The following is a 25078-nucleotide window of genomic DNA, read 5'->3' on the forward strand; positions in this document are numbered from 1 at the left end:
AGCTCTAACCTTCTTCTTTCAAACATTTCTAATTTCTGTCTTGGACTAGGAGTTTCTTTCCTATTTCCTTCTTTCTTTTGAAAATATAACCAAAAAAGATTTTGTAAATTATTACAATATAATACTTTTTTAAAAAAAAAGTTCATTCTGTATACTCTCATCAGAAAGATTTGAGCCCCAAATTGAGCCTCAACAGTTCTGAGTTAAGTTTCAAGTGTGCGCTAATTCTATTATTACTATCATTGAACAATAAACAATTATTACATATAGTAGTTGGTGCATAACTTTTTTACAAAAACTTTTAGAGATGAAAAATAAAAAGCTACTGTTACTTTGAGCACATGAACCCCAAAAGTCAAAGCTGAACAGCATGTTTTCTCACACAGTAGCTGTTTGATTTGTCAGAAAGACCACTGTGACTTGCCCAGTTCCCCCGACTAACAATAATCCATCTACTTTCCCAAGTATTCCTGAAGAGACTCAAAACAGTTTGTAGCAAGAAAAGAAAACTGAGGTGATGAGGTGCAACAAAACTAACAATGTCTGTGGTAGCACACTTTCTATGATGTGGCAAAGGGATATTTTAAACATTGGTTTGTGAGTACATTAATGGGGGGTAACTTTCAAATATTAAAAGTTAAACTTATAATCTGCTATCAATAAAATACATAAATAGCATTTCTTCATTTTCCTACAAAAATTGTTTCTTTAGTGCTGATAAACAAAATTCATTAGTCTATTTAAGTTATTATAAATATTATATGACTGTTAATGTACATTGCTGCTAAACCGTTATTAAAATACATAATTCATTTCCTAATAATTAAAACCATCCATTTTCATCGACTTACCCTTAATAATATTAACGTAAAGACACTTTACGAGGAGCTTCACGTCATGTCGAGTCCAGCGTTTCTTTATCTGCTGTTATTCCTGTGAAGAAAATGCTAATTCATGGCTTAAAACGGTGAATTTCTGTCTTTCCCAGAGGTTTTCATTGCATTTCTCGAGCAAAGTTGGTGAAGGGCTGGCGTTTTTTTTAAAGGTGTGGCTTCATCAAATACGTCCAATCAAAAACTAGGTAGGAGTTGCTCAGCAGCGCCGGAAAGGTACGTCTGCCTTTGATTGACGTGTGTCATCCACCAATAAAAATCCCGAGCGCCACTTCTCGGGCAGCTCAGTTTCTGAGGGCGGGCTAAGACATTTTGTCGGAAGTGACGTCTACTATGTGCGGCATGGCCCCAGGAGCGTCAGGTTTGCGACAACACCATAGAAAGCTGAAAAGGTTTGGTGTCAAAGTAAAAGTTTGCTGACATAAAAATACAAATTCAGAGTCTGAACGTCACAATTTTTATTTTTACATTTAAATGAAAACCAACAATATTGCCGAAGGTCACATATCAGCTTTATTTTGTTTGTTTTATTGGGCACGATATTTAATGGGTGTTTTATTCTGAAAAAACGTTTCGGAAGTAAGAGGTTTTAGTCCTTTTTGACACTATTCACAGCTACCATCTGAAGCTGAAGGGCTCAAGTGAGTAAAGCACATGCCGAATAGAGTTGAATGCTTTTTACATTTAATGTTGCGGGTGTGTAGAGCTGCTCTAGTAAAGCCGCGGTTTGTTGTTTTGTTGTTTGAGGGTTTGTTGTATCTGTCTGGCATTTCATTTTGTACGTGTAGTCAGTCTCGAGCAGCTAGCAATAGTTGGCTAACATCTAGCAGCAAGAATTTCAAGCAGTAAATAAGCCCCTATTTTGTGTGGTTGTTTCTAAATTATGTTTGTATGTTTGCTCCTCACACAGAGGCAGAGCCATGGTAGTGAAGAAGAAGACTTCCAAAGTGGAGGCTGTGGCACTGGATGAGGAGAAACTGCACAAGCTGTTAGGTGAGGGAGTAAAAGTACAGGTAACTGTGCCTAAAAAGTTATTATAACAGTAAATAAGTCTCATCATACATTGCAGGTAGAGCAGTCACTGTGTGTGTACCCTTCACTTGATGTTACGCATGTCTTATAATATTTATTTTGACCTTTTCCCAGCATCCCTCTCAGTTGATGGAGGAGAAGATGGAGTCAGGCAGGTTGCCCAAACCCTGCAGTCCTGTTTGGAGCTGACAGAGCCGGTGCAGCAGATCCAGCTGGTTAAAAAGGTCTGTCTGGTATAGCACGGTATGAATAGTGTGATAAATGGTAAATGGACTGGTTCTTATATAGCCCTTTTCTACTTTGCTTGAGCACTCAATGCGACTAAGACTAAGATGTCCAAGCAAGATGTTAGCAGCAGATTTTTTAGGTCTAGTAAGTGGTAAAGTGGAACAGACGTGTGAGATCAGCATATGTTCTGAAAGCTCTGCATCATAAGTCTTTAAAGGCACTAAGCCGTCAAATTTAGACTTCTGTCAGTCTCTCAGATACTTACACGTCCCATGTTTCCTGCTTACAAGACAACACTGTGTTCATTTGCAGCCTGATTCATCCCACCCTTTGACAGGTAGCACTGTAAATGAGATCATAAATGTTTGTCACTTCTCCAGGTTTTAATGTTTGTTTGTTTTCCATACTTCATCAGGCAGGGTCCCAGCTGGAGGCACTGAGTGAAGAGCAAATGGGTGGAGTTCTTTTAGATGCTTGTCTACACACGGTAGCTGTGGTCTACACCTCCCTGCAGTCCAAGAACCCCCTCCGAAGAGCCATTGCAAGGTAGACATATACTTCATTTTCTTCTATTTTCATTTGTGGACAAGCTGAGCCTGAGCAGCTGTTTATTTGTGGTTTTAAAGGAGAAGATATAAAGAGGCCATAGTAGCTGATTTATCTTTCACTTACGTGTGTGTGTGTGTGTGTGTGTGTGTGTGTGTGTGTGTGTGTGTGTGTTCTTAGTGAATTCTGAGGCTCTCAGATAAATAACTTGTCTGTGTTGCACTTCTCAGTGCCTTGGGTTCAGTACCAGCTTGGCTTCAGGAGCAGACTGTGAGCTGTTTGGCTGGTTGCTTGTCTGATTGTATGTCCAGCGCATCTTCAGACCGGTATCCCCACATCGTCGACTCCATCACTGCCTGTCTGGATGGCTTCCCTCTCGGTTAGTGGTTAATTCTGCTCTTTGAGTGATCACTGCTAATATCAAACAACAGTTCATGTTCTATAAATAAGTACCAATCATAGCAAAATTGTACATCTACAGGTGAGAGCTGCATTAACAAACTATTACCAGAAGGTTAGTATCCACCTTACTATAACCTGCTTTAAGTTCATGTATTTTTGAGGAAAGCTTCTGTCTCGATCTCATCTCATTGAGTCCTCTTCTGTGTAGTTCTGCAGTTCCTTCACAAGGCGCTGAGTGAATACCTTCATCAAAACAGGTATGCAGGCATGCGCTTATCCCTCCTTTCAACAAATCACAAATGAGAGTGTCTCAAAATCAGACTTCCAGTCTCTTGACTCTCTCTGGACTCCAGTTGGTGCTCACTGATTTCAACAGTTTGTAGGTTTATATCCTCTGTGTAACCATTGATACATGAGGAAGCTTACCAGCCTTGTATTTGTATCAAATTGTGTGCCTCTGTCGCCCTCTGCTGTTCTCCCAGTGGTCTCGTAGGCCGCCACATTGCCCAGGCTCAGCTGATGCAGTCCTGTCTAGCTGCAGTGAAGACCTCCATGCTGGTGGTCCAGAGGTCTCAGGACACGATCAGCATGGCTCTACAGGCCCAACCGGACTGCTGCAGGCTGCAGGACACACTGGGCGACCTCTTGGGCTGCTACATACACATCCTCACTGATGGTAAGAAAGGAACTAACAAGATGTGCAGAGGACAAACAGCTGGAAGCAAACATGCAGATCCACCGTCGTCTCACTGGAAAACAGGCAGCTGTCCTCATCAGTCACTGAATCTAAGACTTTTTCACTTTATGTTTATGGACAAGCTGAAGCCTCATCTTCCACACACTCACACTCTCTCTCACTGTAGCTTTGCAGGTAAAGCTTAAATGATATATAAACATGGAATACATTTTTTTTTTCATTGATTTGTCTCCACTCTGTTCTTCTTCCTGTCTTTAGAGGAGTTCATCCAGTCTGTCCAGAGCACAGCTGGCATGGCTGTGGTGTTATTGATCAGGTCCGTTATGGGCTCTGGAGACGATGTTGCTTCAGTGGTGAGTGAAAGGGACTTTTATCACTCTATGTATACGCTATAACACTAATAAATTACAATCGTAGTGTTTATCCATATACAAATTTAAACTTAAGAAGTACCTTACATTGACTTGTTTTGGGCAAAAATTATATTGAGCTGCTGTAGTCCCTCAATACTGGGATCATACTGTCAGATTATTTATTTAAAAGTTTTTTTTCATTGAATTTAATGAGTTATTTCAGTGTTGTTGTTTTTTCCTTCTATAAGCAATATTGTTATACATTGTTGCTTACAGAAGGAAGTACCAATATCAGTCAGGTTCTTGCTTCTTACTGTCAAATATTCGAAATCTTGGAGTAATATTTGATTCTTCTCTGGGCCTTGACTGGCAGTAAAGTCTTTGTCTCGTTCCTGTTTCTTTCATTTAGGGAACATTTCTAAACATATGACCTTTCAGCTAAGGTGTCCTTAGCTGAACTGGAAAAATTGTTCATGCATTTGTGTCATCATGTTTAGATTATTGTAATGCCCTGTTTACCAGCTTGGACAAGTCATCGCTTTCTCGCCTCCAGTCTATACAAAATGCATTAGTCAGACTACTAACTCGTTCTAGCAAGCGTGCTCCCATTACTCCTATTTTATATTCTTTACATTGGCTCCCAATTGATTTTAGAATTCGTTTTAAAACTCGTTTTAGCATACAGAGCACTAAATGGCCAGGCCCCAGATTATTTATCCAAGCTTCTTACAAACGACACTGCTGCTCGTTGTCTCCGCTCACAGGCTCAGAGTTTGAAGATGAAAGTGGGACAGAGCCTTTCAGTCTGTGGCACCAAGGCTGTCGAACGGTCTACCACCACAGCTACGTTTGGTTGACTCTGTGGAATCCTTTAAAAAGCAGTTAAAAACTGTTTAAACAAGCTTTCTGTTGATCAACGCTGTTTAGTTTTTTTTTTATATAATTTTATTTACATTGAACATTTATATTGTGTATATTGTCTGTTTTGTTACTTAACGTTCTATTTATTTTAATCTTTGTGTACAGCGCTTTGTGACTGCCTGTCTATGTAAAGCGCTTAATAAATAAACTTTACTTACTTACTTAGACATTTTATTTTACTGCAATCTATTTATGTTTGTGAACTGCATTAAGTAATTAAATCATAGATTCTGGCTATAAAGAGGATCTTTTATGCTTTGTGTAGGTGTGCAGTTTGCTGCGTAGCTCTGTGCAGGATTTGGATTCGGCTCCTCAGTGGCTCAAGCAGAGGTGTGAGGGTCTGTGCAGCAGTGGACGCCCACCGGGTGTCTCTCTGTATCTGTGTCACGGTGCCCTTGCTATGCTGAGCTGGAAGGCTGCCCTACCAGGGCCACAGTGGGAACAGCTGCTGCTGCTGGTCCCAAACACGCTGCTGGATCTGGATGTTAGGTAGCTCTGCTCTGATACCCAGTCTGCATTCTGAATTCACATATTTTTCCAGATTCTGATGAAATGGAGTGTGCTGGGATGCAGTTTACAACTTTTATTTTAAGTTTTGCTTTTATTTTTTTCCTTTCAATAGTATAAAGGAGTCAAGTACAGCCATGGTGGTGGCTCGGGTCCTGACCCTGTGGAGTGGGGCTGCCCTGGATTGCCTGCAGGGGCAGACGCAGTTGTGTCCTCCCAGCCTCCAGCAGTCCCTGAGTGGAGGCTCTGACCTACAGCGACACCTGCTGGAGCACATCTACTCCCACTGGGAGCATCCGCTAGACGGTGTCCGCCACCAAACCCGGTCCTTGTTCCGCAACCACCTCCTCATCCATCAGCACACCAGCCCATCTGTCTCTGACCCCACTGAGGATCCTTACATCACGGACCTGACTCATAACCTACTAGGGCTTGAGTGGCATATGAGGGGGAAGTTTGGCTCCTTAGGCTGCCTGGTGGAGCTCTATGGGGCAGGGTATCTGCTTAACATCCAGTCCCAATTGCCTTCATGTCTCCTGGGTTTGATGGGTGACCAGACCTTAGCTCCGTATGCCAGCGACCTACTGGAAAGGCTGTTTGTCAGCCACAAGGCACAGCTGGCGAGTGAGGCTGGTGCAGCAGCGGGAGAGACGGAGGCTTGGATGGAGCGCTGGCACCAGACGTGGGTAACTCCTCTGCTACATGGGTTGTGCCGATCCAGGCTGGACCAAACAACGTACATCCTGGACTACTTCCTGCCCAAGCTGCTACGCTGTAGCCCCTCCAGTCTGGCACACATGGTGCAGGCCCTGCAGGACATGCCACCCACAGGTAAAGACTTGCATGTCCTTTACATCGGCAACTGTTTTCACTCAACCCTTATTTCTCAAATGCATATTAATGTCTCTCAGCTCGATAAAGTGTTATGAATGCAGTCAAAGAGTATATTATAGTCCCAAATAATAGGGCATAATGTCATTCTGCTATTTTGCTGTTTTTATTAGGTTCTGCAGGCAGCAGAGGAGCTCTAGGCGCTCTGATGACGTGCCTACGGGCAGCCAGGGCCCAGGGAGTCATACCGTCCACAGAGAGTGGTCTGTGGGGAGGACTAGTGCCGCTGCCCCTGCTCCAACAAGCTCTGATACACAAACATGATCAGGTAAGTCTATCTATGTCCTCAAAGCAGATGCAAGTGTTGCAAGTGTTCTTATGCATTTATCTCTCCCTGTTCAGGTAAGGATGGATGCTTTGGGCTTGGTGTGTGAGAGCCACCGCAGCACAGAGGTTCTGACCTCACAGGAAATGGACCTGATCCGCCACTTTCTCCTGCCCAACCTCAACAGCCAGTCACCAGGCATCAGACAGCAAACAGTCAGCCTGCTAAAGAAGGTTAGCAGCCTTACACCTGAGGCCGTCTGTAATGTTTGGAAATGTTTTTGCTGAGCAAAGCAGACTGTGGATTTATGTGGAGGGAAACATCAAAATCGGCACTTAATGACACTTTGAATGTTCTGCTACACAGCTGCTCTGCAGGGTGAAGGACAGCACTCAGCTGCTGCAGAAGAGACTGAGCCAGAAGAGAGACCAGGAGGAGGGAGACACAGACCAACACACTCTACATCAGTACAAGGTAAAACTCAAACACTGCGTTTTGTTTTTTTTCCAATAGTGTTGATATTTTTGCCTGATGAATTTATTTGTCTTGTTGCAGGCGTTCCTGCGCTGGCTGTGTGAGAGGCTGCTGGAGGTTTTGCTCCCCGGAGCCTCTTTTTCTAAATGCCTCATGTCTCTGCATTTACTGGGTCTGCTGGGTCAGCTCTTCGGCTTTAGCACTGGTACATCAGCTGATCGCTAGTCACCAATTGCTCACTGAACTAAAACATCACTGATGTGTAAATATGCTGTATTAGACTCCAAGGATTACATGCATGTTAATCAGGATTTGAGGCCTTATTTCAAGATCCCAAATAGCTTTGCATGATTCAGAATTCAAAATAATCCTTATTATTCTAACTGGGCCTTGGTACAGCTTCTCAGTTCATCTGAAACCAGCTGTTTTAACTCTTCTCCCTCTAACCGAGCCGCCTTTGTAGAAAGAAAGTGAGTGCTGTGCTTAGAGCTGAGAGGACTGTATAGGACAGGGGTCGGCAACCCTGGGTGCTTATGCCATAGCTGGCATGTGAAGGGTTAACTGATGGCACGACACGCAGTGAATTAATCTGAAAGGTGCATTTAAAAAATAAATGGCCAGGCCAGCGGTGCACATCACAAATTAGCTCGCATAGACACATTAGTTGTGCCGCTTCTTAATGATGGTATCTTATCTAACAACCCTAATTACCAGATTCAGCTTGTAATTGGCTAAAAATCACTTAGCCTGCCTGTGAGAGAGATGTTGCTAGCTCGCAGTTTTGTCCGCTCAGCGCAGCATCAGCACCGCGGAAATACACGGATACATCCGAAGACTCGAGACAGAATTCACAATGCGTTTTCAGGACTTTCAGGTGTATGGAACAATGTTTTCTTTTCTGATCAAACCAGAAAGCTTTAATGAGCAGCTGGATTTGTCTCGCATTAACTGGCTGCACACAGAGGACATCGAAATGCAGCTGATTGAATTGACCCCTCTGTGGGGGTCAAAGTTTGCAGAACTACAAACACAGCTGGAATCCACAGCTGTGCGTGTTCATGGAGTTTGCATTTTCACCTGCTGGACATCACTACCTGACAAGTTTCACTGTCTTCAGAACATTGCAGAGGCCTTATTGACAGTATTTGGCTCTACATATCTGTGTGAGCAGATTTTCTCTCACATGAGTGTCCTCAGGTAGCTGTCTGAATGCTGGACACTCGGAGACCTGTGTCTCTGAGTGGGAGACCAGAGATCACATTAACATGTGTGTCTCTGTATTAACAAACATCCAATATTTCCCCAGTTTATTTTTCTTATCATTGTTGTGAGACCATAAATAGCATTTGCATTTTCTGTTGTGCAGTTCATTTGCTGTTATGAAGTTCTTGTTATTGATAAAAAGTGTCTTTCTTTCTTTTTTAAAAAAATAGCTGATCTGCACTATGCCAACATCTGCAAACAAAATGTATTGCTAATGCATTAGTTGATACGGCACATTGACTTCTGAGGAAATTTTAGATGGCACTCATCATCAGAAAGGTTGCCGACCCCTGGTGTGGGATCTCAGTGATGTCATACATAATGTCTAAAAAGGAGCTTTTAGAGCAGTCAAGGCTACTTTTTCATACATTGACCTCATTAATTAAAACCTGGGCTATGTTTAACATGAGTGTTCATCATTCTAACAGTGTAAATATAAGAGAAATGAATGAAAACCAGAATGAGGCCCCTTAAAGTTCCTTATGGCTAAACTGCCATCTGAGACTCAACTTTTAATAAACTGTTTCAGGTGGTAAAACAGAAAGATGGTGGTGTTGGGCTCTGATATGCTGAAACAGTTTGGATTTGAGAGCTGTGTTCAAGGACGCAGTAACAGTGATTCTTGGCACAATGCATGTATGTATGTGCCTGAACCAGCAGCTTGTCTGGTGCTGGCCAGCCTCTTTATTTTGATGCCAGCCTGGTGCTCCAGCTGTGTCAGCTGCATACTCTGCCTGTTGTCACTGACTGTCCCCTCCTGTGTTTTCTCACCTCTGCCTCTCTGTTTCTCAGAGCCTGATGTTTTCGCCCTCGGCGAAGTTGTGACCTCTACATATGCTCAGAACGTCCTCTACTGTGTCGCCAGCAATTTCCTGGAAGTCAAACAGCTCGCCTCGTCGTTAATACAGCAGCTCCCACCATCAGCTGTTGGACTTGAGGTTCTGACACTCGTCTAAATAAAAGTTTCTGTTACTTCAAAAACAAAAAAACTTTTTTTTCTTAGATTTTTGTAATTCTTGTTTTTGTTTAGTGCAGACGTTGATCTCTGGTCTCTTTGTTTCCAGGTGCCTGAGAGGATGCACTCCATTCTTCAGGCTGCTCTGGACCTTAGTACAAGCACCAAACCTTTTGACAGCGTTACAGCTGCCCACCTCCTCAACCTGCTGCTCCCGCAGCCACACCTGAGCCAGTCTTTGCTGCACTGCGCCCAGCAGCAAGGCCTCGATTACCAGCCTCTCTCCATACCAGCCCAGGCTTCTGATATGCTCATTTTGGAGCTCAACACTCTGGCAGGTGAGATCCATGTTCGCAGACCAGCCTCAGAATTTCGTGTGCGTATAGCGTATGTTGAACTGCTGCTTTCTGTCCTCAGTGGTTCAGTTCTTGCTGCGCTGCCTGCAGTCTGAGGTGTCGAGGGCAGAGGCGTCTCTGTTGCAGGCAGCTGCTTCCTTTCCTCTCTACGGCAGAGCTCACTGCATCACTGCTGTCCTGCAACATCTAAACACAGAGTGAGGACAAGAATTGCATCTACACAATATTCAAATTAGCAACAATCTCTTATCATGGAATAATTACATGTATATATGTGCGCGTGTGTGTTTAGGAGCTTGAGTCAGACCGAGCAGTGGAGATTTCTGGTGTCAGAGCTGATTGCTGTGTGCTACAGGATGTCTGACGTGGTCTCCCCTGTAGTCCAGAGCTCCTCTCCAGAAGGACTCATCCCCATGGATAATGACTCAGGTCTTCGTCTTTCTATGTGCAGTATAACTACAAGTCTACACTACAATTCATCAGGAAAACAGTTGCTGAAATTACAAGAACCCTGGAACACAAATAGAGAAACTCCAGCTTGCCTTGTTTGTGTTTTGGACAGAGACCTCAGCAGGTCTGCAGAAGATCCTGCAGGAGATTCAGCCCAGGGACACCAATGACTTCTTCACCAGCGCCAGAGAGCTGGACACACAGCAGGGGGACAGTCACACACAGACCCCATCACTTGACACAGGTAATGTAAACATTTCCTTGGTATCTTTGCTCTTGTAAGTGCAATACCTGTGATCTCCTGGTGAGGGAAGTGTTTCATGTGGTAACTTCACATGATGCACAGTCTGGACTCTGCAAGTGCAACAAGTGCAACTTCACTGTCATAAGGAAAACTGAATGGTGTTCATGTGTAACAAACATGAACATAAATATTGAATTTGAGCATATTATGAGACTTTCTGTTTCTGAGGTTTAGTTTGCCACATTACTTAATAAGACAACCAAACCTTGCCCTCCACGTGTATGTGCTGGCTGTAGGTGGTGAGGGCTATAGGGTGACAGCCCAGATGGTGCTGGTGTGCTGCTGGCGGACAATGAAGGAAGTGGCCATGCTGCTCGGACAGCTGTGTCAGAGCCTGCCTCTGCACTACACCAATGACAACATGTACACGCACACCGGGCTCATCACAGAGCAACAGGTGAGACCCCAGACTACTAAACACACCAACGCATACACTGCTCGCATCCTACTACTGCTTTTATCTCATACACAACAGAGGGTAGTTGAGCATGTTAGGTTTATTACTGTTGTCTAAAATATGAAAATAAAATTGTTCTGACTGTTAACTTTTTTTTATAGAAGTTTGATTAACAGGTTATGGGCCAGGGTCAGTGATGTAAAACATCAAGTTATTGTTCATTCAAAGCTATAATTAATAATTAAGGTAGTTAAATGTGACAGTTTTTAAATTTTAGACATTTTTTAAGTTATAATGTCTGAATGATTTGTAATGTAAGTAATAATAGACCTTCCTGACTCTCAGTTGCAACCTGTGGAGGGATTTCTGTTTGATGCAGGTAGAATTTTTTGCATAAATTAAAAGCATGTCATGTTTCCTGAGTGAGCTCCCTTAAATATCAGTCTCTGTTCCTTTCGGTGGAAATGAGGAACACTAGCTAACAGTAACTTAGAATGAGTCAGTCACTGATTTGAACTCAGACCATTTATTCAAAAACAGACTTGAAATGAGGACAACCAAGCAAACATGCTGTGGTTCAGATAGTATTTTGCTAGCACAATTAGCACAGGTGAGCAAATAAGCTAAGGTTAGACAGCTACCTTCTACATCGAGTATCGAGCAATATGTTTGTACTAGCAGGCGAGCTAACGGTAGCTAGCATTAGTTTCATTCAGTTTCATCAGATGAAGCCTGTCTGGCAAAACTGGAACTTGACTGACATCAGGTGAGCGTCCACGGAGGAGTGATTGGGTTTTCGGGATCAAATTTCATCATTGGTAATTATTTTATCACATCACGTGTTTTGTGCAGTGTAGCTAATTTACAGTTAGCTTACTAACTTTTGTTATACACAGTAAATGATATAGAAGAGTGTGCTCAGTAGTGTAACATATTCATACAGGGCACTGTTACCTCATTCTGCTAGCAGGCAAGCATGAACTGTGAGCCACACAGTGCAAACTGGAGGTGTCATTACTAGCAGTGGATTTTTAGGAGTTATTCTGAGCGTGTGTAAAAGATAAGCTGGTAATAGTCTGGTATACTTTTCTAATAATCAGACTGTCCCTTTAAAAAAAAGAAGCTAAGTCTGAGTACTACAGTGACCTGTTTGTATTCAAAGCCCCACATATCCCACTCGTCTGTATTAACATAATGCTCCATTGTTGTTCCAAACTACCTGAAACATTGAGTCAGACTGTTGCATCGTTACCAATTAGAACCAATGCACCTGGGTGCAATAACAGAAACAAGCTGTGGAAGTGGGAAAGTATTAAGAGTCAGACAAACACTATCACCCAGTTTCCCAGACATGGATTAATTGTAGTCCTGGACTTGAAGAAAAAATTGGCAAAAAAGACGAGGCTTAAGTCATGTCTGGGAAAACAAGACGTGAGCTTCAGTCTTTTTTATATTATTTCTTGCCAGTAAAAAACTAGAATATTTCATACATTCACACATAGATTTTAAGAACAGCTTTTACCTTAAAAATTAACATTATAGGTCATATGTTTTATAATTTAATGTTTTATAAATCTAAATCATGTTTGATGTTGGATTTCAAATCACTCAAATTAGTAGGGATGTTCCAAAGAACGGGAACTTATTGGCGACAGTCAGGGGCTGATTTTATGAATAATTGAATAAATGTTAAACAGCCCAAAGTGGAAGGGAGGAAAAACTGCTAAAGGACTACAGCATGTAGATGTGGTCTGCAAACTGGGTAGCACCTACATGCAAACAAGGCAGTTATCTTGCCAAAACCTTCAGTTTTTATTGTCACAGTGATCTTTCAGAATTATCCAGACTGTGAATGTAGTGAAAGACGAGCATTGATATTAGTCAGTGCTTCCCTACACGTCAGTATGAACTGCATAAACCTCTTAAACTATCTGTTGTAGTTAACCTGTAGAAGAAATGACATTTAAAATAGCCTAAGCTCTGCTCTCTCCAGGGTATTAATTGTATGTCAGGGTCTGTGGATGTGTGTCAGATCGTCCTCAAACACTGCTGCCACGTCTCAGCTCTGTCATGTCACTATTCCTAATACTTTGAAGTCATATTTTGAAAGTATGGGATGACTAACGAGCCTAACCAAGCTGTAACAGCTAAGCTATGTTACTATAGTGTGCTGCCAAGGATAGGGCAGCCCTCCCTGTTATTACTGATTTTATACAATGTACAAAGACAAACGCCTGACCCGAATGTGGACTCCACTGGGGTCTCATGTGGGATCTAGAAAGCTGTTTACACTCTACTATCCCAGTACGAGTTCAAAAAACCCCAGGAAAACAGTGTACGGCTATACAGTTTATGTGTGTGTATATTGTGAATTCTGTAGAAAGGAATGCTGTGAATGTGTGTGTGTGTGTGTGTGTGTGTGTGTGTGTGTGTGAGAGAGACCCCCACAGCAGGAGGCCCTTCAATTAGCATCCGCCCTCGTTAGCACCGCGCTTTCATTTGAGGCCCAATCCCGCTGGTTTAACGGCCACGACGCCTCTCCCTTTCCACTGCATTCTTTCCAAATCACTTCCACCACCAGCAGGAAAGACAGAGCACTGCAAACAACACACACACACACACACACACACACACACACACACACACACAGACAAACAAACACACAGGAATAGTTGTCTGAGTGTTTCAGCATGTGAGCGTCCATAATAACAACGGTACCAGACATAGGTTGTGTTTGTCTGTGTAGGGGGTAATGAGTGTGTGTGTGTGTGTGTTTGTTTGCTTGTTGACAGTGTATTTACACTGAGAGAGAAAGCAGGAAGGATCAGAGGCTATTATGTGCTGAATGGGTGGTTTTTCTTTGTTTTGGACTGCAGGTTAACCTGCAGCATCTTGAGCAGTGTTGGCCAACAATTGCGTGCAATCTGTGGCGCATACTGTGTGTTCTAAAGCAGCTTGTGGATTTCACACTTTGGTTCTAGTTGTACTTTTTTTTCTCATTCGTATGCTTCATGACGCTTTCGCAACTCTGTAAGATTGTGCAGTGTTTTTCTTTTCATTGTTGTTACATTGATTTTAAATCTAGGTGATGTGGGAAGGGTGTAGATGAAGATCCAAGTCATCCCAAAGGAAAAATCTCACATTTGGAAAATGTTTTTTGTGGTGGTGTCGTTCAAAATTTAATCTGTAAATTAAATCCTCTGTGTAAGATGAGACTTGTATAATGGTGGCAGATGGTCAGGTCAGAAATTGGCATAAACATGAAGAGAAGATGGCGAGTTTATATATTAAAATCTTGTAAATGAAGTATTTGGATACAGTTTTTGCCAAATCATGTGCCATGAAGTAAAATCCTTTTGCAGATTTTAATGTGTCACACTACAAGTTTTTCAATCCTTTTCTTGTAAAGAATAGATCACTAAAATTGACTGGGTGCTGATGTCACAGCCACAGACGTCACATTATCTGATGAGATAACAGGTGATGATGTCATTCTGTATGGCTTATTATATAAGCAGTTATTTAACAAACGCAGGCAGACAAAAGGAAAATCTGAACTTGAGCTCTTCTATCTTTATTCAGTTGTCATCAGTTCCACACTGTGTGTGTGTGTGTGTGTGTGTGTGTGTGTGTGTGTGTGTGTGTGTGTGTGTGTGTGTGTGTGTGTGTGTGTGTGTGTACACATCGATAGTGAATCTGTTCACATTGACAGTGAGATGATTGTAAAAGTGTTTGGAAAGTTGGATCTGCCGAAGTCTCTGCATACAAAGTCTTGCTGCCCTACCGCAGTGATGACATGCATGTGTGTAGTGTTTGTGTGACCGAAACAGCTCCTTCCAAAAACGTGTGCGAGCTCGACACCTCCTGTGGTCCTCGCCAGCATCCTGTGTGACATCCTTGTCGGCCTGGCTAGCAGCTCTGCACTGTTGTTGTGGGTGAAACCATGGTAACAGGAGCAGCTGGCACTGATGCTGTGATTTCTTTTAATTCCTGTCCAATTTATTTTTATGACTAAGCGTTTAGGTTGAGACCTTTTCAACTTTCTGAAGTTTTTCAAGATGTTTTTTGTTAGCAAGATGTAAAGAAATTGGGAAGCTGTCCTGCTGCTCTGTCGCTTCAGAAAGTATTTTTACGTTGTAAAGTTCACATTTTTTCCCATCTCAGATTTCCCCAATTTTCAAATTATTTAATATTTTGAGTTTTGAGATATATTTAAAAATACCAAAAGGTGGATGTAATTAATTTAGAAGCTGTTTGCCAATCAGCCTTATACAGCTGGAATAGAAGAACATGTTATTTACCATCAGACCAAAAAAGGAGAAGCAGGCGAGGTCAAAAACCACTACAGCTGATTTTTGAAAAATCGCCCATTCACCGCTTTGGTTAGAGAGGCAACTTTAGCCAAAACGCTGGTAGTTTGGTACATTTACCCTGATTTATGGCTATTTTTATCATAGGCGTCCTAATATGCAGTGTGAAATGGTGGCTTTGCATACACACAATTCACCCTTTTCTAAACTATGTGCAATCAATTGAGCTTGTCACACGTGGCCCCCAGTCACGTTATGAAAGCAAACAGGACATGCCCGACTACAACTTGGAGCAACATCTAAGGGTTTGAATGCTTGTGTAAATGAGAGATTCTAGATTTTTTTTTTTTTGTTAAAAAATTGAGTGTAGACTTGAATGTCGTCCTTATCCATTCAAAATTAAATCTCCAACACCTGAAAGTTTGCAATAAGATGTGTGTGTGTTTGAGACAGACCACCAAAGTAGCTGGTCAGCTGGAGTTTGACAGCATATTTGGCATAGCTGGGAGCTCAGAGCTCAGAGCACTGCTTACACAGAGGAGGCAGACCATGTGTTTGGCCTGCTCTGCATCTGAGAGGGAAACACACCCACATCCCTGGACAGGCAGAGAGGCATGCACGCGCAGTCTCACACACAAACACGGAATGCATTGTCTGACATCTCCCTATATTTGCTCTCTTGTACATAATATTTACTTTGCAATGCTTTATTTGAAAATCTAAATTCTAAAAATAAGAGTTTCTCCTCAGTTTCCCACAATGGAATAAAAACCTGTCAAAGGTGGTGTGGGGTCCTGAGTTTCATTTTAGGGCTTCCTAAAGAATGAATTTGGACTACACTTTAACAAAGGGACAGGAGGAGATCCCACAAGCTTACTTATAGTGGGGCAAAAAAGTATTTAGTCAGCCACCAGGTGTGCAAGTTCTCCCACTTAAAAAGATGAGAGGCCTGTAATTGTCATCATAGCTATACCTCAACTATGAGAGACAAAATGAGGAAAAGAAATCCAGAAAAATCATATTGTCTGATTTTTAAAGAATTAGTTTGCAAATTGTTGTGGAAAGAAAGTATTTGGTCAATAACAAAAGTTCATCTAAATACTTTGTTATATACCCTTTGTTGGCAATGACAGAGGTCAAATGTTTTCTGTAAGTCTTCATAAGGTTTTCACACATTGTTGCTGGTATTTTGGCCCATTCCTCCATGCAGATCTCCTCTAGAGCAGTGATGTTTGTGTTGCCCAGACCCAAGACTTTCAACTCCCTCCAAAGATTTATCTGTGGGGTTGAGATCTGGAGACTGGCTAGGCCACTCCAGGATCTTGAAATGGTTCTTCTGAAGCCACTCCTTCGTTACCTGGGCGGTGTGTTTGGGATCATTGTCATGCTGAAAGATCCAGCCACGTTTCATCTTCGAATATCTTGCTGATGGAAAGAGGTTTTCACTCAAAATCTCACGATACATGGCTCCATTCATTCTTTCCTCTGCACAGATCAGTCGTCCAGGTACCTTTGCAGAAAAACAGCCCCAAAGCTCCAAACCACCCCCATGCTTCACAGTAGGTATGGTGTCCTTTGACAGCTCTTTGGTCTTGGCCGTAGTGGAGTTTGGAGTGTGACTGTTTGAGGTTGTGGACAGGAGTCTTTTATACTGATAACGAGTTCAAACAGGTGCCATTAATACAGGTAATGAGTGGAGGACAGAAGAAGTTACAGGTCTGTGAGAGCCAGAAATCTTGCTTGTTTGTAGGTGACCAAATACTCATTTTCCACCATAATTTGCAGTTCAATTCGTTAAAAATCAGACAATGTGAGTTTCTGAATTTATTTTTTTTTTCTCATTTTGTCTCTCACAGTTGAGGTATAGCTATGATGAAACTTACAGACCTCTCTCATCTTTGCACAATTGGTTGCTGACTAAATACTGTACCAAAGAGTAAAACCACTGATTGTCAACTTTTTGCTTTTCCTAATCTTGTCACATATATACTGTAGAAGTCACAATGATTATGCTGCGAACTTAAACTCTTTTATTAAAACAACATTTGATTGTTGCGCAGATGGATTTTCTGTCAATACAAGCAAAACTAGTGCTGAGCAGAAAATGTCAACATCATATTTTGTTGATAGGACACAGACTGAAATGTTTGGATGGTTGCCGAGTTACAACATTAGTTATATCATTTGCCAGTAAGCAGATATATAAAATTAATCACTGCAAACATTCCTGCCTATGGAGCATGGCTGATTTCACAACGACAGCTTTTTCAAACAAAATGGTAGAAAACTTATGTTTCACAATAAAATAAGAAAGAAACAGATCTCTGTATCAGTCTTCTGGCTGCTTTGCCAAATTGGAAGAACTTTCTCCCTGAAAAGCATGATAGCATGGTTTGCATGTTGTGTTTGCAAACCAGTTATCACCCATTGGCCTTTTAGCCAAGGTGTACAAAAGAGCATCACGTCACCTCTAAATGTAGATGAACTACAGCAGCAGGAGACCGCCCAGTGTGCTGTACTTCCATACTGCACACGTACTTAAAGGCAGTATTTATGTGAGCCAGAAGCTGCAGACTGCTCTCACACTCCCTTTCAGACTTGTTTTAACTATGGATCTGTAGGTCAGTGAAACAGGATATCATTAATATGGTCATCCCAAGCATGCAGCTCTGGCTATGAATGCAAAAGCCCCACCCACCTGTTGTTTAGACCATCTGTTTGCAAGTGACAGCCAATCAAAAGAAAGCAGGCTAAAAGGAAGAAGAGTAGTAGCAGATAAAGTCTAAGAACATGGAGTTGGAAAATTATTTTATAGAAATGTATCAATACCTGTGAAAGGAACCTTGTTATTAGTAAAGTGTCAAATGTAATGGAAAGAAAAATACGAGATTAAAGGAAGAAAAGTATAAGAGATTAAAAAAATAATTGTGATGTGCAGTAGAGAGTTATTATTGTATGCAGTGTATAGTGTGTATAGAATTGTATGCAGTGTTTAGTGTGCTACATTAAATGTGTGGGGTCTTGCAGGAATGATTAGATCTTACTCTTCAGTCCTTCCTTTAAGCAGCAGAGAGTCCAGAGGGAGATTGGTATGAGGAGTTATTGACCGATGCAGTAAAGACAAAAACTAGGAAAAAGGTGAAGGAGATGAAAATTACATGCATCTCAAAATCAAGCAGGGGATCACTCCTGGCTGCAGAAATAACTGATTGGACAGAATTTTATGAGAAGGTGCTTCTCCTGTTTTCAGTTGCTGCTGAATTAACGCTCTCAGTCGACAAGTCTTATTTGGTACAAAGTGATTCATTCAATGAAATATGCTGGCAGTTTAAGTCAACTAGGGGATATGGCAGGGTACAAATTAGGTTTGTCCCACGTTGTGACTGACGGATTTGTACGGCATGCGCTGTGTTTGTTCCAGATTTGGGGGGGGAAATAATTCACTGAAACTGAGCAGTGGCAGCAGCAGCAACAACAAACATGGTGAGAGTGCCGTCTAACCCGGGGCCATCAGGGGAGAAGTTAGCTATTTGGGTCACTGTCACGGCCGAGCCATACATGTAATTAGACTTGGGAAACTTCTCTCTCCGCACATGGAAGTTTTTTCTGGGAAACGGGCAAGGCTGCAAACAGGAAGTTGACATCTAAATAAAGTGCACCCCCCCTTTGCCCCCTCCTGCCCCGCGCAGGAAGCTTGCTCGGCCCTTTTTAAACAGTTACACAGACGGGAACCTTCGAAAGGGAAGCTTTAAATAGGCGAAGCCACGGGCCGGCTCGGCCCAGCTCAGCACCGCAGCGGTCTGGGCCCCGGCAGCAAGGGACCATCTTAACAGTGACTGTCGCTGCCATTTTTACCCCGGTGAGGTCAGGCCTGTCCTGGGAGTCCACTCTGGCCACCAGTGTGATAAGTCATTGGGCTTGGTAGGCTGTGGTTTACACAGTCCATACTTTGGTGTCCAAGTTAGTCCACTTTAGGTCTGCAGGGTCAGTTGAGTTTGACCAGTCATGTGGTCAGAAACCGGCTGTCTAAGCCTTTCATCTTTGCCGCATTTATTCTCTTTGTACGATTTTCATGTTGCACATACTTTTCATTCACGTGCAGCATTTTTGTTTCATCGCAGTCTCCTGCTGTTTTTCCTCTTACAGACCAGCTTCATGCATCATTTTCTCTTCCTTCAGTGACATCAGGGCTCGTGGCTGAAGTTTACAGTGACTGGCATATTTCTGGTTCATGTGTGGGTCTGAGTCTGTGTTAGTTTAGATGTTGTGTCTAACCCTACATCCCCTAAGGGGCTGTTGGGATCTTTTTTTCTCTTTTTACACGGGGTATTTTCTTTCTTTCTTTCTTTCTTTCTTTCTTTTTTTTTTTGTTTGTGCTTTGGGTCCTCGCCACCCCTCCCTGTGCCCTCCATGCCACCCCTGACTAAGTCGGGGCCTGGCTGCCTCTGTGGTGGCGGTGATACCACAGGCTTAATGACAGGGCTGTGCAGCTCTGCGTCCGCCTCGCCCTGCCGCCTCACCTGCAACACACTCGCCAGTTTACACACTGCTGCAGAAACACCGCTGACTTGTGTTTGTGTGTGTGTGTATAGTTAGAATAATGCTGCTAACACTATTACTAACTGGATGGTTTTACTGACGGTGGCCATTATGTGGATGTCTCAGCATCCTTATTTGAACACACTTGTCACGCTACTGACATGCCGCTCTCACGCTTGACGAGCTCAGTGCTCCCTGGCTGAAAACTAAGTGGTGTCTCTAAAACAAGAGTGCAGCCAGTGTCGCAGCTTTGCCAAGCAGAGGAAAGTCTAAAGTGGGATTAGGTAATGTAGCGAAGAACCATCTTTTGTACACCATGCTGCTTTTTTCTTTTAGCCGGAAGCTGCGAGGCTCTGAGTAATTGTCTAAATGACCAAGCTGGTTATCCAAATGGTTCATTTTACCACCATTCAATGAGCCACAAGTGGAATTGTGTCATTTTCAAGGGTGGAGTGTGGTGGGTGGGTAATTGTTTTGAGATTGTATTGAGTTTATTGGATGTATTTAGACGTAATTGCTCGACTTTACAAAGTGATTCATGCACTCAGAGGACAAAGTCCACTGTGGTGGATTCACTCATGTCTAAATGCTTCATTGTTTCAGTGAAAGATAAAAAGTAGCACACTAGAACTAACATGACACTCACTGTGGGAACCTCCAACTGAGTTGACCAACAATAAATAAATATGTTTTTTGTTTCTTTCAGATATGCAACAACTCTTTAAATTACACTTTGACACCCGACTCATCAGTTAATTCCCCTCTCAAATGTCAAATCTTCAGACGGTTCATCAAGTTTTGAGTAATATGAATGCGTTTGAAGCGGACTTGAATCAGTGTGATGTTACATAGTTTTACAAGTACATCAAAATATCCTACAAGTATATTTTTCCTTCCAAGTACTAAAATGAATAGAAAAGTGCTCAAATTGAAAGTATTAAAATGAATAGAACCTGCTCCTGTGAAATCCATGGTTACTTTGCATTTCTTCTGTTGGTGCTGTATACTGTTAAAGCCTTCCATAGACAGACATGTAGCCAAAGATGAAAGCAACACATCTACAAGTCAGAATATTCTGGGTGATGTCACTACATCCCACATTGGTTCACAAAACAACTGTTGTGTCAAAGTGTAACAACCCTGCTTCCATCGTCTTTTCCGTATAGACCTGTGATTAAAAGCTAGCGCTGCTACTGTATGATTGTTGAATATGAAGGCAAATCTTGGCCCTGCAGGCCTCCAGTGGAGAAAACATGGCCTGGCCTTGTTAAGGTTGCATCACTGGATGCATATAACATGACTTATGTCATTTTGACCCTTTGAAACTGGCATAATTGATTTCAGCTGGAGAGTGCAGCAGGAGGAAAGTTATGTGAACACACACTAAAAATATTTTATATTTTTTACATTATTTACATTTGATCTTTTATATTGTGTACATTGTTTATCGATTTTATTGTTTATTTTAATATTTATGTACAGCGCTTTGTGATTGTCTATCTGTGAAAAACGCTTAATAAATAAAGTTTACTTACTTACGCACAGCCACACAGTTCACCTCTTACAGTTCAGCTGCTGATTTCCTTTCTCTCTCTCTCTGCGTTACAGGTGGAGGGGGTAGGCCTGTACTTCCGTCAGCAGCTCCTGCAGTCCCGTCATCGTGGCGCCTTCGAACTGGCTTATGTTGGCTTTGTACGCCTCACAGACATGTTGTGCAGGTGCGTATGTGTCTGTGTTCACATTCAGCGTAAAGGGACTGAAAGGTGATACTGTTGGACGGCCATGGGCATTAGCTTCCATCACGACAGTGAGTGTCCCTGTGCCTTGTAATTAGCAGTAGGCAAGCCCGCTCAGTAATATTCTTCAGATATAATCCACTCTAAATAAATCAAGGCTGGATAATCGGATTTATTTCTAATCTGGTGCCCTCTGGATGGCCAGCAGAAAGGCATGGGTGTGAAAGAACTGAACTGCTGGTGACAGAAAACCCACGCTAGCACAGGGCGAACATGCAAGCCTCTGATGATCTCATTAAAAGAAACATGCAGCTCCTAATGGTCGAACACATTAAATCATGGATAGCATGAAAATCTTGGAGAGACATCTGTAATGTTTTGGGGTGTATGAGTGCCCGTCCATCCGTCCTTTTTCTTTGGGTTACCTAATCAAGCTTATCCCAGCTGGTGTGGGGTGAGAGGCGGGACATGACCCTGGACAGGTCGCCAGTCTGTCGCATCTGTAGCCAATTTAGAATCACCGGTTAAACTAACCCTACTAAACTGCATGTCCCCATTAGTGCACACGGTGTGGGTAATTTGTGGATGTGTGAAGGCACCAGGGACATGTATAGGTTTTTGAGCAAAGTACGCTGCAATCCAGACAGCGTCAGGGAAGTCTTTGCTCATTTCAGCAAAACGTTCTGCACGTAACAAAACTGCAGGAAAAGATGTGGTCCCTTATGAAACAGAAAATATGATAAAGGAGGTCCTGAAGTCCTACATCAAGCAAAAACATCTCAGCTTCAGATTGCAAATTCTTGAAATGATAACTACAACTTATAGACTGACAAAAACAGAAAAGTGAAACTCATAGCTCATAACATTTTCCAACTTTTTCTTAGAAAACCAACATTTTGAAAAAGAAAATAACAGTTTTCCTGCACTTAAATTGCACAGTGAAGAGCGATAGCCTGGTTTGGCCTCAGTGCCAGTGTGCCGCCGGGGGCAGCGTTAAACTTGGCTGGAGTGACATATGAAAGTCCTCATCACCTGTGCTATTCATAGAAATAATCTCTCTATTATTCTCCCGAGGAGGAAGAAAATATTTGTTTTAATTCTAAACGACATGAAAGAATTTCTCACTTTCATGTACCTCCCAGTTTTCCTCAATGGTGGGTTGTGGAAAACGTCTTTAGCCCTGCGGCGGGTCACCAACCACAAAACCGTCACAGCAGTGTTGACTTTGAACCACCCAGTGCTGAGCAGTTAAAACAAAACTCACTTGTTTTGTTCTTGTGTAGAAACCAGGCTCTGTGTGCGTTGTGTAACATTTTAGCGGTCGTGTGTAGGAGTACCGGGGAGTGTGTGCGTCCTGCCCCTGGCTTGTGTGGATGCGAGTGTGTGTTTCCAGGAGGGAAAGAGCAATGTGTGGATGGTATGCAGGCCGTGTGCTGGGTTATGGGGTGTTGATTGCGGGGTGCTTAACCGCAGCCTTTTGATGCTCTGCCTCGGGATCTGGCTTTGGTGTGTTCCACTGTGTTTGCACTCTTTCACTCTGTCTCTTTGTCTCTCTCTCCATTCTTCTCAGTTTTCTCTTTCATTCACTCTTTCTGTTTATCTTCACTTTCTCTTTTCTGTTTCTTTTTGACTAAATTCTTTAGTTATACAAGTGCATTTCTATCTGCAGTTGTTTATAGCTGTGGTTTCCATTTTTGTCCTGAGACATGCCCCCAGCAGTGCTGTCAGATGAACTCATTTACCCCTTAATCAACACCACGATCATGCAAAAGACACAAATGAGTCCCATAAAAAGCTGTGTTTGTAACAGAAGTGGAGAAATTTAATATTGTTCTACTAATAACAGCGTAATTTTGCAGTAAAACAAATATAGTTAATGTCAGTTCATGTCGAATGTCATGTCTTAATAGGAGGAGTGAAGTTTTTTTTTAAAATTTAATGTCTTCAGACCTGAAGAAGCCTTTCAGTAGCTTTCTTTCCAAGCTCCTCAGACAGTCTTGAGACCATCTCTCATAATAATAATTGCAGCACTTTATTGAAGGGCCATATAGATGCATGGAAATACAGTATATAAGGCAAAAACACAATTTGTACAGTTATAACGAGATTGAAAGTCAATATTTGGCATGACCAACTTTACTTTTCAGCACACCTGAACTCTCTTAGGCAAACGTTCTTGTCATTTCTTTAAGAAGTCTTCAAGAATAGTTCTGCAGGGTTCTTGAAGGACATCCAAAGCTCTTTGGCCGTTGGCTGCCATTTGGCCCATTCTCTGTAAAGATGGTCCCACACATGGTGAGGGAGAGGCCAGTCCTTAATTGGTGTTGGTTGTTGGTGTGTTTGTTTGGGATCACTGTCATGATCAAAATGAAGCGGTTTCCAGACAGTATTGCATGGTGGGTCAAATTCTGATGGTAATTTCTACATTTATAATTCTTACAAGATCCCCAACATCACCAGCTTAATGCAGCCCCAAACCATGATGGAGCCTCCACTGTTTTACAGATGATTGTAGACACTCCCTGTTGTACCTCGCTACTGATGTAGTCCGTACATACGATTTAATCTGGCATACCTAAAGCTTACTCAGTATTTTAGTTTTAGGTAAAGGATTGCATTTACTCATTACTTTAAATGGTTACAATCACTATACATTACTTGTAGCTAAATATTTTAATATTTATTATGCACTTTTTGCTATTTCAGACCATTTATGGAATACGTGTGACATCATTTTAGATACTTTAACCATCTACTTTTTTGCTTTTGGCTGTTGTCAATCCCGATCAGAAGTTTAAGACCTCTTGAAAAATTGCAAAAAATCCAGTTTTGCTTAGTTGGAATTTAACAAGGTTCCAAGTAGAGCTTCAACATGCAACAAGAAGAAATGGAAGTGAGACAAAACATTGAGCATGCAATTTATTCAAAACAATGCTTAAACTGAAACAGGCTGTTTTACAGCTGATCAAAAGTTCAGGACCACATGCCTTTTAAAGGTCAAATCTGTGCAAAAATGTGGATTCATTGTCATTTTCTGTCAGGTAGTCACTGTCATGTTCTGGTGACAAAGGCAAAAAAACATTTCCTTTTTGAACGTGACAAAGCCACTTACGCTAACCGTTGTGACCATTTTCCTCCTTTTAGCTATTTTCACCATTAACATTTTTGGAGATACTATTTGAACATTTATTCATTGCTTTTTTACTTTTTCAATAATTTAGCTAACTATTTTTGTCCATTTACTTTTAGCTGCTTCACCAGTGTATATTACGAGTTATATATTTTAACATTTATTCAAAACCTTTTACTTTAACTATTTATTGATTATTTGCAGCTACCTGTGTTTAAAAAGAAAGTATCTGTTAGCTTGTTTGCTCAGCTAGGCGGTTATTTTAGCAAACTGTTTCAGTGTCTGTGTTCACTCTTATTTAGAGCAAGTGCTGTGTACTGCTCTGTTCAACATGTGGCTGTTTTTATACATATTTTTTATATTGAGTACTTTAATGCCAGCAGTATAGTGGGAAGGAACCTCTGGATACAAACACTCTGAAAGAGAAAG

General features: G+C 42.0%; 2 protein-coding genes across 8 annotated transcripts in view; one reads left to right on the forward strand and one right to left on the reverse strand.

The window, feature by feature from the left end:
* The window catches only part of plekhh2 (pleckstrin homology domain containing, family H (with MyTH4 domain) member 2), a 34620-nt gene extending 33572 nt beyond the window's left edge, over positions 1-1048 (reverse strand). For both annotated transcript variants that reach the window (XM_019366820.2, XM_003452313.5), the window contains exon 1: positions 852-1048. The gene's annotated coding sequence lies outside the window, so the exon portion shown is untranslated. The remainder of the gene's footprint in view (positions 1-851) is intronic.
* Positions 1049-1213: 165 nt separating this feature from the next.
* The window catches only part of thada (THADA armadillo repeat containing), a 109592-nt gene continuing 85727 nt past the window's right edge, over positions 1214-25078 (forward strand). For 3 of the 6 annotated variants that reach the window (XR_003213513.1, XM_019366921.2, XM_025897591.1), the window contains exons 1-22: positions 1214-1285; positions 1804-1886; positions 2040-2149; positions 2569-2699; positions 2930-3078; positions 3181-3213; positions 3310-3358; positions 3584-3777; positions 4057-4151; positions 5338-5561; positions 5695-6410; positions 6584-6738; positions 6813-6968; positions 7102-7209; positions 7291-7414; positions 9265-9410; positions 9537-9765; positions 9845-9980; positions 10076-10212; positions 10346-10477; positions 10774-10934; positions 21392-21501. Coding sequence is in view for 5 of the 6 variants with exons in the window: in XM_019366921.2 (XP_019222466.2) it covers positions 1227-1285; positions 1804-1886; positions 2040-2149; positions 2569-2699; positions 2930-3078; positions 3181-3213; positions 3310-3358; positions 3584-3777; positions 4057-4151; positions 5338-5561; positions 5695-6410; positions 6584-6738; positions 6813-6968; positions 7102-7209; positions 7291-7414; positions 9265-9410; positions 9537-9765; positions 9845-9980; positions 10076-10212; positions 10346-10477; positions 10774-10934; positions 21392-21501 (3437 nt within the window). In the remaining variant the exon portion in view is untranslated. Of the gene's footprint in view, positions 1286-1407; positions 1535-1561; positions 1590-1652; positions 1672-1803; positions 1887-2039; positions 2150-2568; positions 2700-2929; positions 3079-3180; positions 3214-3309; positions 3359-3583; positions 3778-4056; positions 4152-5337; positions 5562-5694; positions 6411-6583; positions 6739-6812; positions 6969-7101; positions 7210-7290; positions 7415-9264; positions 9411-9536; positions 9766-9844; positions 9981-10075; positions 10213-10345; positions 10478-10773; positions 10935-21391; positions 21502-25078 lie in introns of those variants that run through there. The other 3 variants (XM_019366919.2, XM_019366920.2, XM_019366922.2) reach the window with 3 other exon arrangements.

Source organism: Oreochromis niloticus, linkage group LG13 (assembly GCF_001858045.2).
Source record: "Oreochromis niloticus isolate F11D_XX linkage group LG13, O_niloticus_UMD_NMBU, whole genome shotgun sequence".
Taxonomy (NCBI): Eukaryota; Metazoa; Chordata; class Actinopteri; order Cichliformes; family Cichlidae; genus Oreochromis; species Oreochromis niloticus.